The 14,196-nt window shown below is 41.8% G+C and overlaps 1 protein-coding gene across 1 annotated transcript in view; it reads left to right on the forward strand.

Moving 5' to 3' along the window:
* The window catches only part of LOC134316567 (potassium voltage-gated channel subfamily B member 1-like), a 90,644-nt gene extending 76,940 nt beyond the window's left edge, over nt 1-13,704 (forward strand). Inside the window, exon 3 of the mRNA XM_062996964.1 lies at nt 11,675-13,704. Coding sequence (XP_062853034.1) covers nt 11,675-13,573 — 1,899 coding nt within the window. The 3' untranslated portion in view covers nt 13,574-13,704. The remainder of the gene's footprint in view (nt 1-11,674) is intronic.
* Nucleotides 13,705-14,196: the final 492 nt, after the last annotated feature.

The following is a 14,196-nucleotide window of genomic DNA, read 5'->3' on the forward strand; positions in this document are numbered from 1 at the left end:
CTTGCTTGAGGAATCTTGCTAAGAGAATTGTTTTTGTTATAGCTTAGTTCATGTTTAGCATTAGCATTCTGTTATCTTAAAGGGTTCAGCTTAGGGTTTAGGGTAGTATATAGGATAAATCATGTTTTATGTGTGTTTAGGTTAGCATTAGCTGTTAGCATTTAGTGTAGTAGTTAGCTTAGTTTGTGTTTTTTGTCTTGCCCTGTGAAACTCATTCTTTTTTATTGTACACATGAATAAACTATATGTAACATCTCTGCATGTGTCTGTCCTCACCTTTCATCCTGAGCCCAGCATTACATCTACAAATTCCTTGGTAAAACCAAATATTGATCTTAAGCATGAAATCTTTATCTGATTAGCTTATGACAGGTTGTGTATGAATAATGTATATAAACTGTAAGAAATGGACAAACATACAATATGGCCAAAAGTATATGGACACTCTTTGTTTAAAACACTGGAAGTGTTATCAGAAATCCTTTACAGCAGCAGTTTATATTAACCCTACCTTACTGTTGCTGTTTTATTACTGCTTAAATTGGGTCTATATTCTCTTAGAAGGGGTGGACACCAAACAATAACAGATACAGTTTCAACTGTATGAGAAAACAAGGTGCCCGGAATATACTCCAATTAGCAAATTCATCACCTAGCCATTGAGCAAATGTAGGGTGTGTATATATTTAAGGTAGACGCCATGTTTTTCATCTGGCTGTCCACAGTCTGGCGAAACACCTGGACAGACATGTAATTGTCCTTTTTTTGGAGCTAACCTGATGCTTGTAATGATCATAATTCATTTGCCTGTCATTGGCTTATGAACATGTCAGAAGAAATGACTTGTATTTCATTGGTTTATAGCCCACAACTTGGCATGGTGGCTTGGTGGGTAGCACTGTTGCCTAACACCAAGAAGGTCCTGGGTTTGATTCCCATAAGGAGTGGTCCGGGTCCTTTCTGTGTGGAGATACATAATCGTCCATGACCGTGTTTGACATTAAATTTGACCTGATGATTCTTGTGTAACCAGTAATTACCTGTCCTGTCATGAATGTAACCAAAGTGTAAAACATGACGTTAAAATCTTAATAAATAAATAAAGTCACCACTTGCCATGAGGACGTCCACAACATTATTGCAGAATGCCCAGCCGTGAAATGCCAGTTAATTACTGTTTTAATAACTGTTTATGCTGTCAACATGTCAAAACAAAAAACAACATACAGCTCTTAGCGGTCGGCTCACCACCCTTTCATTTCAAACAGTGGGAAAGATGAATTTTGTGCTTTTTGAATAGAAGAATAGAATGCCTTTATTTGTGTACCAGCTTGTTTGGAAGCTAGGGTCAAAGCACAGGGTCAGCCATCGTACGATGGCCCCTGGAGCAGACAGGGTTAAGGGCCTTGCTCAACCTTTCAGTTCATAGCTCAAAGCTTTACCAACTAGGCTACCACTGTGTTTTTTGTATTAAATCAATTAAGGTTTTAATTTTGTATGCTGTAGACACTCCTGACTACCCACTATCATGTCCTTATTTTGGGGTTATATAAATGGCCACCATAAATAAATCTGCCATGTTTTCACTTGTGAGCAGCTTTTTGGTTCAGTGAAAGACCCAGGGAGCTTGAATTCCAGGTATGTCTTGCCTAATATAACCCCAGCTAATATGTATAGGTATAATACAATACAAACAATGGACATACACAGCACGCTCTTTCTCACACACATGCACCCTGCTCACACAAAAAAGCTGTGTACATACATCAGGCAATGTTTGTGTATTATTACTCCACCAATCCTGACGCACACATTTTATTCCAACTCTATAATGCTAAAGCAGACAGGCAAAGGTTTATTATTCACCTCAGTGAACAAACGTTCATACAGTGGGGAAAATAAGTATTTGATCCCTTGCTGGTTTTGTAAGTTTACCCCCTTACAAAGACTTGAACAGTCTTATGGAAGGTTTATTTTAACAGAGAGAGACAGAATATCAACAAAAAATCCAGAAAAAAAAAATTAAACAAAGGTTATAAATTAATTTGTATTTAATTAAGGGAAATAAGTATTTGATCCCCTACCAACCAGCAAGAATTCTGACCCCCACAGACCGGTTATGTGCCCATGAGGCACACAAATTAGTCCTGTCCCTGTATAAAAGACTCCTGTCACAGAATCAGTTTCTTCCGTTCAAATCACTCGACCACCATGGGCAAGACCAAAGAGCTATCAAAGGACGTCAGGGACAAGATTGTAGACCTGCACAAGGCTGGAATGGGCTACAAGACCATCAGCAAGATGCTTGGTGAGAAAGAGACCACTGTTGGTGCGATAATTCGAAAATGGAAGAAATACAAGATCACAGTCAATCGCCCTCGCTCAGGAGCTCACCTGGTGGGGTAAGAATGATTCTGAGAAAGGTAAGGTCAGTCCAGAATTACACGGGAGGAGCTTGTCAATGATCTCAAGGGAGCTGGGAGCACAGTCACCAAGAAAACCATTAGTAACACAAGTAATTGACAAGCTCCTCCCGTGTAATTCTGGACTGACCTCACCTTTCTCAGAATCATTCTTACCCCACCAGGTGAGATCTTGCATGGAGCTCCAGAGTGAGGGTGATTGACTGTGATCTTGTATTTCTTCCATTTTCGAATGATCGCGCCAACAGTGGTCTCTTTCTCACCAAGCTTCTTGCTGATGGTCTTGTAGCCCATTCCAGCCTTGTGCAGGTCTACAATCTTGTCCCTGACGTCCTTTGATAGCTCTTTGGTCTTGCCCATGGTGGTCGAGAGATTTGAACGGAAGAAACTGATTCTGTGACAGGTGTCTTTTATACAGGGACAGGACTAATTTGTGTGCCTCATGGGCACATAACCGGTCTGTGGGGGTCAGAATTCTTGCTGGTTGGTAGGGGATCAAATACTTATTTCCCTTAATTAAATACAAATTAATTTATAACCTTTATTTAATGTTTTTTTTCTGGATTTTTTGTTGATATTCTGTCTCTCTCTGTTAAAATAAACCTTCCATAAAAATTATAGACTGTTCAAGTCTTTGTAAGGGGGTAAACTTACAAAATCAGCAGGGGATCAAATACTTATTTTCCCCACTGTATATACACACACACACACACACACACACACAAAGCCCACTCTCTCTCTCGCTCTGAGCTTTTACGCTGTTCATGATGGAAGTCGGTCAAGCAACTTGTTAGGAAGTGCTATTTGGCTCGGTCAGCTCTTTCCTCTTTCTGCTCTCAAAAAGTAATGACCTTGGGATGAAAAGGGAAAAGGAGACAAGTTCCTCCTTCCACTTCCCTTCAATCCTTGTAAGTAGCGTCACTGTGTATTTTCTTCTCTCTATGTGTTTGTCAGATACACACAGAGCATTCACACACAGTCCCACACCTCCTGAGTGCAGCAGCAGCCCCAGGAGGGGATGAAATATTCAGGTGCCCTCAGAGGAACTGGAAGAGGGGCACGGTGCTGGTCTAATTACAGAAGCGGAACAGAAACAAGTGTGTATATGGTGTGGTGTAGTGTGTTAAGCACAGGTTTTTGTGTAATTATTTTTTATAAAGGACAGGCTGCTTTTATAGGCTTCCTACCAACATGTTCAATTCCCCAACATCTCAAAATGGAATACAAACAAGATTCAAAGTATTTGACCTGGCATATTCCATTGATTTAGCCCTTTTTAACAACAAGGACACACTGCTGCTTTCAAAAGCAATTCATGTATAGGTACTGCGAAACAAATATATTTGTCTGGCAAAATCAGTTAGCTTCTAGCACAATTTTAGGTCTGAAACTAAGGTGATGTCATTGGTATTTAGCTTGTAGGTGAACTAAAATAAACCGAAAAGAAAATGTGTATTTTATATGTGTGGTTAGATTAGTCTGCTTCTAAATAATTGAGATTATTCTTAAGGCCACCCAAGGAAGGTGTGTCTGGTTCCTCTTAAGCTTTCTTACTTGTAATTTAAGGGAGGGCAGCAGGTGACTTGATGGGTAGCACTGTCGTCTCACAGCAAGAAGGTTATGGGTTTGATTCCCAGGTGGAGCATTCCAGGTCCTTTCTGTGTGGAGTTTGCATGTTCTCCCCGTGTCTGTGTGAGGTTTCTCGAGGAACTCCAGTTTCCTCCCACAATACAAAGACATGCAGTCAGGTTAATTGGAGCTACTAAAATTGCCATGTGTATGTTTGCCCTGTGATGGACTGGCCTGCTCGGGGTGTTTCCTACCTTTCGCCTGGTAAATTGTACTCGCAGTGACCCTAAATAAAATAAAACAGCAGTAAAAAATACAATGAATTTTTTTAATGGACTTTTCCCTTGCCAGTGATGCCCTCAGCTTGCTCAACAAAGGTTTTTTTATCCTGGATTCTGAAAAGTTGTGCGTCATGCTACATTACTCACGATTTTATCATAGCAAGCCCAGTCCAGCATTTACATCTGAGAAAGGATCTCCATGTTCCATGCAATATTAAATCAAATGCTGGGAAACTGAGTCCATTTTTAAGCTTTAATATTCCAGTTAATGTGATGTATGGTGTTCCTTTCAGTTTATTGTGTGAGTGTGAGAGAGAGAGAGAGAGGGAGAGAGAGAAATAGAAAATTCTACATGACTTTCCCTAACCCTAGGTTGCCAAGTGGTGATTTTAAATACATTTATTTTACTCCTTTACAAGGGCTCTCTGGTGGCACAGCAGGATCTGTGCTAAAATATGCTAGCCCACTACCAGTGAGATCCTGGGTTTGAACCTCTGCAGTGCTATTGGCCAATTGGGTGCCTACACAGACCGATTGGCTTTGTCTAAGGGGGGTGATGGCCAAACAGACTAGCCTTTGGGAGGTGGACTTGTTATTGCGCTCTTAGAGCTGGACCCAAGCCCAAAAAAAATAAGAGGGTCGCACCAGGCAGGGCATCAAGTGCCAAATCAGATATGTGGGCCAAAATGGTCTGCTGTGATGACTTTATTGCATCAGGAATGTGATCACGTAATATCACTACTATTAAACATTACTACTACATCTTAACGCCCTAACCACTGCATGTATGTATAATCTTTATCAAAGATCCTTAGTTCAATTTAAACTATGATCACAAGAAGACTGGTAGCAAGCAGTTAGATCATGTAGTGTGAGCAGTACAGAGGTTCTAAGGTTTTTTAAATATTGTAGTGTGTGCTATGCTAACATAAGAAGCATCTAGTGGAAGAAACCGAGCTAGTACAAGACAAACCAGGAGGGGAAAGAACAAAGACAGCATGTGTCACAGCTCATCTTTGAGACACTGCCTGTCAACAATCACAGCCTGCTGCAGTGCCATTTCTGTGCCATCAATCAAGCCTTATGTCACGTTCACAGCTCTATGGTCTCACTGTCCATCAAATACACATATACACAACAGAGCTGGTTTTCGAGGAGACAATCGTCCACAAAATCTATACACCAAATACACTTAAATACTATTATCTATACACTTAAATTTGCAATATTTTCTAACCATCTGATTGTAATCAGGGTTGTGGTGGGTCCGTTTTACCTTTGAAACACTGCACTCAAGGCAGGAATTTGCCATGGACAGGACACCAGTGCAAAGCATTGAACCATAAGCTCACCCTTTTAGGCCTAGGGACATTTTTTAACAGCCAATCTACCAACTGGAATGTTTTGGGAGGTGGGAGGATAGCAGAGAACCCGGAAAAAAACGCACATTGCTTGATTCTTTGTATGTAATCATTTATATTATAAACAAGCTAGACATGTAATACACTGTACACAAAAGAAGAATAAGCTTAGAAAGGTCCTAAAGGTCAGCTTCAAAAATAGTACTTATTGGGGGGGGGGGGGGGGGTGTTCAATGGGCATAAGGCACACAGTAACACCCTGGACGGGGCGCCAGTCCATCGCAGGGCAGACAAACATACACACACCCATTCACCTATTGGGCAATTCAGTGTCTCCAATTACCCGGACCGCCCTGTCTGGGGATCGAACCCCGGACCCTCTTGCTGTGAGGCGACAGTGCTACCCACCGAGCCACCGTGCCGCCCATACTTATTGTTAGGTAACTTTAATTTAAAAAATAAATTTATAAAACGGATAGTTCCGGTCCTAAAATCTGATTGGCTGAGCTGCGTTCGAAGCCGTTGTAAAATCCCCGATAAACGCACACCTATGACCACCTCACATCATTCCATATTAATAAGCCACTGAAAAGAAAAAGTTAATGTTATGTTCGCCCTCATGTTGCCTAGCAACACTGTTAATCGAACTACCTTGCATCGCGGAAGAATGCTTTTTGTAAGTTTATACACAATATATACATTTATGAATTAAACATTGTTGTATTTATTGTATTTTATGTTGACCGCCGTTTTATAAAAGCAATAAGCCACTCGAGACCGTGCATTACTGCTATGATTTTATCACGGGGAATGACGTTTTTGGCACGACGCGAAGCGGAGTAACACACGGTCTCTCGTGGCTTATTGCTTTAATCACCACCAGAATGAAATATAAGGTCTTCGTGTACTGAAGGGCTCATTTGTTGCAGTGGTCATGTCAGAATGAAAATGTGGTGATCTGATTTTATTTTGAATTCATACCTTTAATTATTATCTGTAAGACATTTGCCATGTTCCCTTAGTCTCTGTGTGTATTTACTACAAGTACTTCTGTTTCAGCCCACAATATAAATTCATGCTGATAGGTGGATGTGCATTTTTTAATTGTTCAGTTGTTACAACCAACAGCAAAATCCTTTATAATGAAACCAGTAGCAATCAATTCACATAAAAACATCATGTATATTTATCTATTTTTTTTTATTATTGACTTTATGGATAAACAACTGACTGTAGCTCATCTGTTGCTTTGTACACTTTGTCACCTGCTGTACCCAATTTATCAATTGAAAGGGACCCCCCTAGGACCCCCACTGACCAGATGGTTTTTTTGGGTGGTTGACCATTCTTAGCATTGCAATGGCACTAATGTGGTAATGAATTAGTAGTGTGTTGGTGTAGCTTCTAAAACAATCAATGTACTTACTAGATATTTGTACAAATATGTGTGTGGCTATGTGTAATATTTTTATATAACCTTCATACAACGTTTATTTGAAAAACGTTAAGATAGTTGCTGGTTCAAGCCTCACCATTGCAGAAAGCAGTGATTTGTGAACTTTTTTTTTTACAAGAATTTAATTAAAACTAGCACAATAAATAGATATTTAATTTTCTACTTCATTAATTTATATTTTATGCTTGCAACACAAAGTAAGGAAAGAGCAATATATGACTGGGAAGTTTGTAGAATGATGAGAAATACTTGTTTTATAGCTTCTGACTGGCGATGATGTCATGATTGGTTATAATTGAGCAAGGATGGGTGCAGGAAATATGTATATACAGTGTATCACAAAAGTGAGTACACCCCTCACATTTCTGCAGATATTTAAGTATATCTTTTCATGGGACAACACTGACAAAATGACACTTTGACACAATGAAAAGTAGTCTGTGTGCAGCTTATATAACAGTGTAAATTTATTCTTCCCTCAAAATAACTCAATATACAGCCATTAATGTCTAAACCACCGGCAACAAAAGTGAGTACACCCCTTAGTGAAAGTTCCTGAAGTGTCAATATTTTGTGTGGCCACCATTATTTCCCAGAACTGCCTTAACTCTCCTGGGCATGGAGTTTACCAGAGCTTCACAGGTTGCCACTGGAATGCTTTTCCACTCCTCCATGACGACATCATGGAGCTGGTGGATATTCGAGACTTTGCGCTCCTCCACCTTCCGCTTGAGGATGCCCCAAAGATGTTCTATTGGGTTTAGGTCTGGAGACATGCTTGGCCAGTCCACCACCTTTACCCTCAGCCTCTTCAATAAAGCAGTGGTCATCTTAGAGGTGTGTTTGGGGTCATTATCATGCTGGAACACTGCCCTGCGACCCAGTTTCCGGAGGGAGGGGATCATGCTCTGCTTTAGTATTTCACAGTACATATTGGAGTTCATGTGTCCCTCAATGAAATGTAACTCCCCAACACCTGCTGCACTCATGCAGCCCCAGACCATGGCATTCCCACCACCATGCTTGACTGTAGGCATGACACACTTATCTTTGTACTCCTCACCTGATTGCCGCCACACATGCTTGAGACCATCTGAACCAAACAAACTAATCTTGGTCTCATCAGACCATAGGACATGGTTCCAGTAATCCATGTCCTTTGTTGACATGTCTTCAGCAAACTGTTTGCGGGCTTTCTTGTGTAGAGACTTCAGAAGAGGCTTCCTTCTGGGGTGACAGCCATGCAGACCAATTTGATGTAGTGTGTGGCATATGGTCTGAGCACTGACAGGCTGACCCCCCACCTTTTCAATCTCTGCAGCAATGCTGACAGCACTCCTGCGCCTATCTTTCAAAGACAGCGGTTGGATGTGACGCTGAGCACGTGCACTCAGCTTCTTTGGACGACCAACACGAGGTCTGTTCTGAGTGGACCCTGCTCTTTTAAAACGCTGGATGATCTTGGCCACTGTGCTGCAGCTCAGTTTCAGGGTGTTGGCAATCTTCTTGTAGCCTTGGCCATCTTCATGTAGCGCAACAATTCGTCTTTTAAGATCCTCAGAGAGTTATTTGCCATGAGGTGCCGTGTTGGAACTTTCAGTGACCAGTATGAGAGTGTGAGAGCTGTACTACTAAATTGAACACACCTGCTCCCTATGCACACCTGAGACCTAGTAACACTAACGAGTCACATGACATTTTGGAGGGAAAATGACAAGCAGTGCTCAATTTGGACATTTAGGGGTGTAGTCTCTTAGGGGTGTACTCACTTTTGTTGCCGGTGGTTTAGACATTAATGGCTGTATATTGAGTTATTTTGAGGGAAGAATAAATTTACACTGTTATATAAGCTGCACACAGACTACTTTTCATTGTGTCAAAGTGTCATTTTGTCAGTGTTGTCCCATGAAAAGATATACTTAAATATCTGCAGAAATGTGAGGGGTGTACTCACTTTTGTGATACACTGTATATATACAGTGTATCACAAAAGTGAGTACACCCCTCACATTTCTGCAAATATTTCATTATATCTTTTCATGGGACAACACTATAGACATGAAACTTGGATATAACTTAGAGTAGTCAGTGTACAGCTTGTATAGCAGTGTAGATTTACTGTCTTCTGAAAATAACTCAACACACAGCCATTAATGTCTAAATAGCTGGCAACATAAGTGAGTACACCCCACAGTGAACATGTCCAAATTGTGCCCAAATGTGTCGTTGTCCCTCCCTGGTGTCATGTGTCAAGGTCCCAGGTGTAAATGGGGAGCAGGGCTGTTAAATCTGGTGTTTTGGGTACAAATCTCTCATAATGGCCACTGGATATTCAACATGGCACCTCATGGCAAAGAACTCTCTGAGGATGTGAGAAATAGAATTGTTGCTCTCCACAAAGATGGCCTAGGCTATAAGAAGATTGCTAACACCCTGAAACTGAGCTACAGCATGGTGGCCAAGGTCATACAGCGGTTTTCCAGGACAGGTTCCACTCGGAACAGGCTTCGCCAGGGTCAACCAAAGAAGTTGAGTCCACGTGTTCGGCGTCATATCCAGAGGTTGGCTTTAAAAAATAGACACATGAGTGCTGCCAGCATTGCTGCAGAGGTTGAAGACATGGGAGGTCAGCCTGTCAGTGCTCAGACCATACGCCGCACACTGCATCAACTCGGTCTGCATGGTCGTCATCCCAGAAGGAAGCTGACGCACAAGAAAGCCCGCAAACAGTTTGCTGAAGACAAGCAGTCCAAGAACATGGATTACTGGAATGCCCTGTGGTCTGACGAGACCAAGATAAACTTGTTTGGCTCAGATGGTCTCCAGCATGTGTGGCGGAGCCCTGGTGAGAAGTACCAAGACAACTGTATCTTGCCTACAGTCAAGCATGGTGGTGGTAGCATCATGGTCTTGGGCTGCATGAGTGTTGCTGGCACTGGGTAGCTGCAGTTCATTGAGGGAAACATGAATTGCAACATGTACTGTGACATTCTGAAACAGAGCATGATCCCCTCCCTTCGAAAACTGGGCCTCTGGGCCTATTTCCAACAGGATAACGACCCCAAACACAACCTCCAAGATGACAACTGCCTTGCTGAGGAAGCTGAAGGTAAAGGTGATGGACTAAACCCAATTGAGCACCTGTGGCGCATCCTCAAGTGGAAGGTGGAGGAGTTCAAGGTGTCTAACATCCACCAGCTCCGTGATGTCATCATGGAGGAGTGGAAGAGGATTCCAGTAGCAACCTGTGCAGCTCTGGTGAATTCCATGCCCAGGAGGGTTAAGGCAGTGCTGGATAATAATGGTGGTCACACAAAATATTGACACTTTGGGCACAATTTGGACATGTTCACTGTGGGGTGTACTCACTTATGTTGCCAGCCATTTAGACATTAATGGCTGTGTGTTGAGTTATTTTCAGAAGACAGTAAATCTACACTGCTATACAAGTTGTACACTGACTACTCGAAGTTATATCCAAGTTTCATGTCTATAGTGTTGTCCCATGAAAAGATATAATGAAATATTTGCAGAAATGTGAGGGGTGTACTCACTTTTGTGATACACTGTATATATATATATATATATATATATATATATATATATATATACACACACCAATCAGCCATAACAAACCACCTCCTTGTTTCTACACACATTGTCCATTTTATCGGCTTCACTTAACATATAGAAGCATTTTGTAGTTCTACAATTACTGACTGTAGTCCATCTGTTTCTCTGCACGCTTTGTTAGCCCCCTTTCATTCTGTTCTTCAATGGTCAGGACTCTCACAGGACCACTACAGAGCAGGTATTATTTAGGTGGTGGATCATTCTCAGCACTGCAGTGACAATGACATGGTGGTGGTGTGTTAGTGTGTGTTGTGCTGGTATGCGTGGATAAGACACAGCAGTGCTGATGGAGTTTTTAAACACCTCACTGTCACTGCTGGACTGAGAATAGTCCACCAACCAAAAATATCCAGCCACCAGCACCCAGTGGGCAGCGTCCTGTGACTAGGTCTAGAAGATGACCAACTCAAACAGCAGCAATAGATGAGTGATCGTCTCTGACTTTACGTCTACAAGGTGGACCAACTAGGTAGGAGTGTCTAATAGAGTGGACAGTGTGTGGACACGGAATTAAAAAACTCCAGCAACGCTGCTGTGTCTGATCCACTCATACCAGCACAACACACACTAACACACCACCGCCATGTCAGTGTCAGAATGATCCACCACCTAAATAATACCAGCTCTGTGGTGGTCCTGTGGGGGTCCTGACCATTGAAGAACAGGGTGAAAGTAGGCTAACAAATTATGTAAAGAAACAGATGGACTACAGTCAGTAATTGTAGAACTACGAAGTGCTTCTATATGGTAAGTGGAGCTGATAAAATGGACAGTGAGTGTAGAAACGAGGAGGTGGTTTTAATGTTATGGATGATCGGTGTATTTATTGAGTCAGGATACAATCCAAGCTATTCGTTCTAATTTTAAATGTGTCTTGAACCAATGCTGTATTTATATTATGTATTGACTAGGTGACTGACATATTTTGTTTTTTTTATTGTCTTTTGACAGGTTTTGGCCATCATCTCAATCCTGTTCATTGTGCTGTCCACCATTGCCCTGTCTCTCAACACCCTCCCGGAGCTACAGGACATAGACGAGTTTGGGCAATCAACAGACAACCCTCAGCTGGCTCATGTAGAAGCAGTCTGCATTGCTTGGTTTACCATGGAATACCTTCTTCGCTTCCTGTCCTCACCCAATAAATGGAAGTTTTTTAAAGGCCCCCTCAATGTCATCGACCTGCTAGCCATTCTTCCATACTATGTCACCATATTTCTGACTGAGTCTAACAAGAGTGTGCTGCAGTTTCAGAATGTACGTCGAGTGGTACAGATCTTTCGGATTATGCGAATTTTAAGAATTCTCAAACTGGCTCGCCACTCAACCGGGCTGCAGTCACTGGGATTCACATTACGGCGCAGTTACAATGAGCTCGGATTGCTAATCCTCTTCTTAGCCATGGGCATCATGATCTTTTCTAGTTTGGTCTTCTTTGCAGAAAAAGATGAAGAAGATACAAAATTCAAGAGCATCCCAGCTTCTTTCTGGTGGGCTACTATTACCATGACAACTGTGGGTTATGGAGACATTTACCCCAAAACTTTATTAGGCAAGATTGTCGGTGGTCTCTGTTGCATTGCAGGAGTGCTTGTCATTGCCCTGCCTATACCTATAATAGTGAACAACTTCTCTGAGTTCTATAAGGAGCAAAAGAGGCAAGAGAAAGCCGTCAAAAGACGTGAGGCTCTGGAGCGAGCTAAAAGAAATGGCAGCATAGTGTCTATGAACATAAAGGATGCTTTTGTTCGAAATGCAGAGCTTATGGATGTAGTAGTGATGGAGAAAACAGAGGAAAACACGTCGAAAAAAGATAAAGTTCAAGACAACTGTAACGTATCACCCTCACGCTGGAAATGGACACCCAAGCGGATCATCTCAGAAACCGGTTCCAACAAATCGCTCACAGAACAGGTACAAGAATCTCCAGTTAGAGCCATCAGCCCGAGCAGTCCACAACACCTTAATGTTCAGAAGCTAGAGGAGATGTACTGCAAGATGGCCAAGACTCAGTCCCAGCCCAACCTGAACAGTAAAGAAGGTCAGTCCAAATTAGTGAAGAGAAGGGATGAAATGGAAATGAGGAGCATCCCGGTTCACCAAGCTCGCACAACAACAGAAGGCATAATGGATATAAGAAGCATGTCCAGCATAGACAGCTTTATGAGCTGTGCTACAGACTTTTTGGAGGGGTCAAGATTCTCACAAATCTCAAACCAACCAAGCAGAGTCAGTGTCAATCCAGGACTTGAGACAACCCTTGAGCATGAGTCCATGAAAAACCCTGTTGGTCCACCCAAACCTGGACGAACATTATTCTCTGATAGTCCCCATGGTCTTCGCATCAACAACCCTCTTAAGACAAGATCTCTCAAGGTCAACTTCTTAAAAGGAGAAAACACAGGCTGTAGCGCAATTTCAGCTCAAGGAGAAGACATCTCTGCCCTCTCAGAAAGCTCTATCGTATCTGATCGCTCAATTCTGAGCCCGGAAGTGTCTGTCTATACTACTGCCAGCAGCCATTCTCCACCCAAATCTCCTGAGAAACTTGTACCGACTGTTTTTACATTTCACGATGCATCAGTCAGCAAGTTCATTGATGCAGATACGGATGATGATGACCACCTTCACGATGGCCCAGGTTTAAGTCCTTCAGCACGTCTGTTAGGTAACGCAAGCCCCAAGCTCTGCAACAGCTCTTACCAAAGAGGAGCGAACCACCTTGATTTGTCACAGAGGGTCTTGGGCCAAAACAGTCTGTTCTCTTTGGAGGGACGATCAAGGGGTGGACTTGAGAACCACATGATTTCAGGAGACAGAGAGAGTTCTAAAGCAAATAAAAATAATTAAGCATGGAATGTAGCCTGTAGCAACTGGAATTATGAATGGTGGCTAGAACTCTAATGGTGGTAACACAGCTAACTCTAAATCTGAGCAAAACCACTAGAGCTGCCATGATTTACATGGATTTTGAAAACTCAGTAGACACAAAAGAAGAAACTCGGTTCACTTTGCTGCTTGAACCAGAAAGACGGCAGCAAAATATTAAAGTGATCCAGCAGGAATACTGTACAGCTAATAAATTGGTTAATATTTAAATAATTTATAGTTGTCATTTTACAACCCCACTCCCAGGAGTTTCCACCTACTATTAATAATATTAAGTATTTCCTAAAGCCATTTTGTGCAATGAGAAATTTTTGCAGTTTTCCAATTATGATTCTTCTTATTAACTGGCCTTAGTTTTATGCACCAACAGTATGTGTTGTATGTATTGCACTGACACTAATGAGTTTTGGGTGTATGAGGGTGTGCTTGAGCAAAAGTGTCTGCATGTATAGGAAAAAGCAAGCCAAGAAGCCAAGATGGCAAAAGGAGGAACACCTGACATCATTACCATTAAATGTAAAATGAATGTAAATGCAAATTTTACCAATAGTTTTGTTATTTATCAATTTCAACTCACATATGGA

This window comes from Trichomycterus rosablanca, chromosome 6 (genome assembly GCF_030014385.1).
Source record: "Trichomycterus rosablanca isolate fTriRos1 chromosome 6, fTriRos1.hap1, whole genome shotgun sequence".
NCBI lineage: Eukaryota > Metazoa > Chordata > Actinopteri > Siluriformes > Trichomycteridae > Trichomycterus > Trichomycterus rosablanca.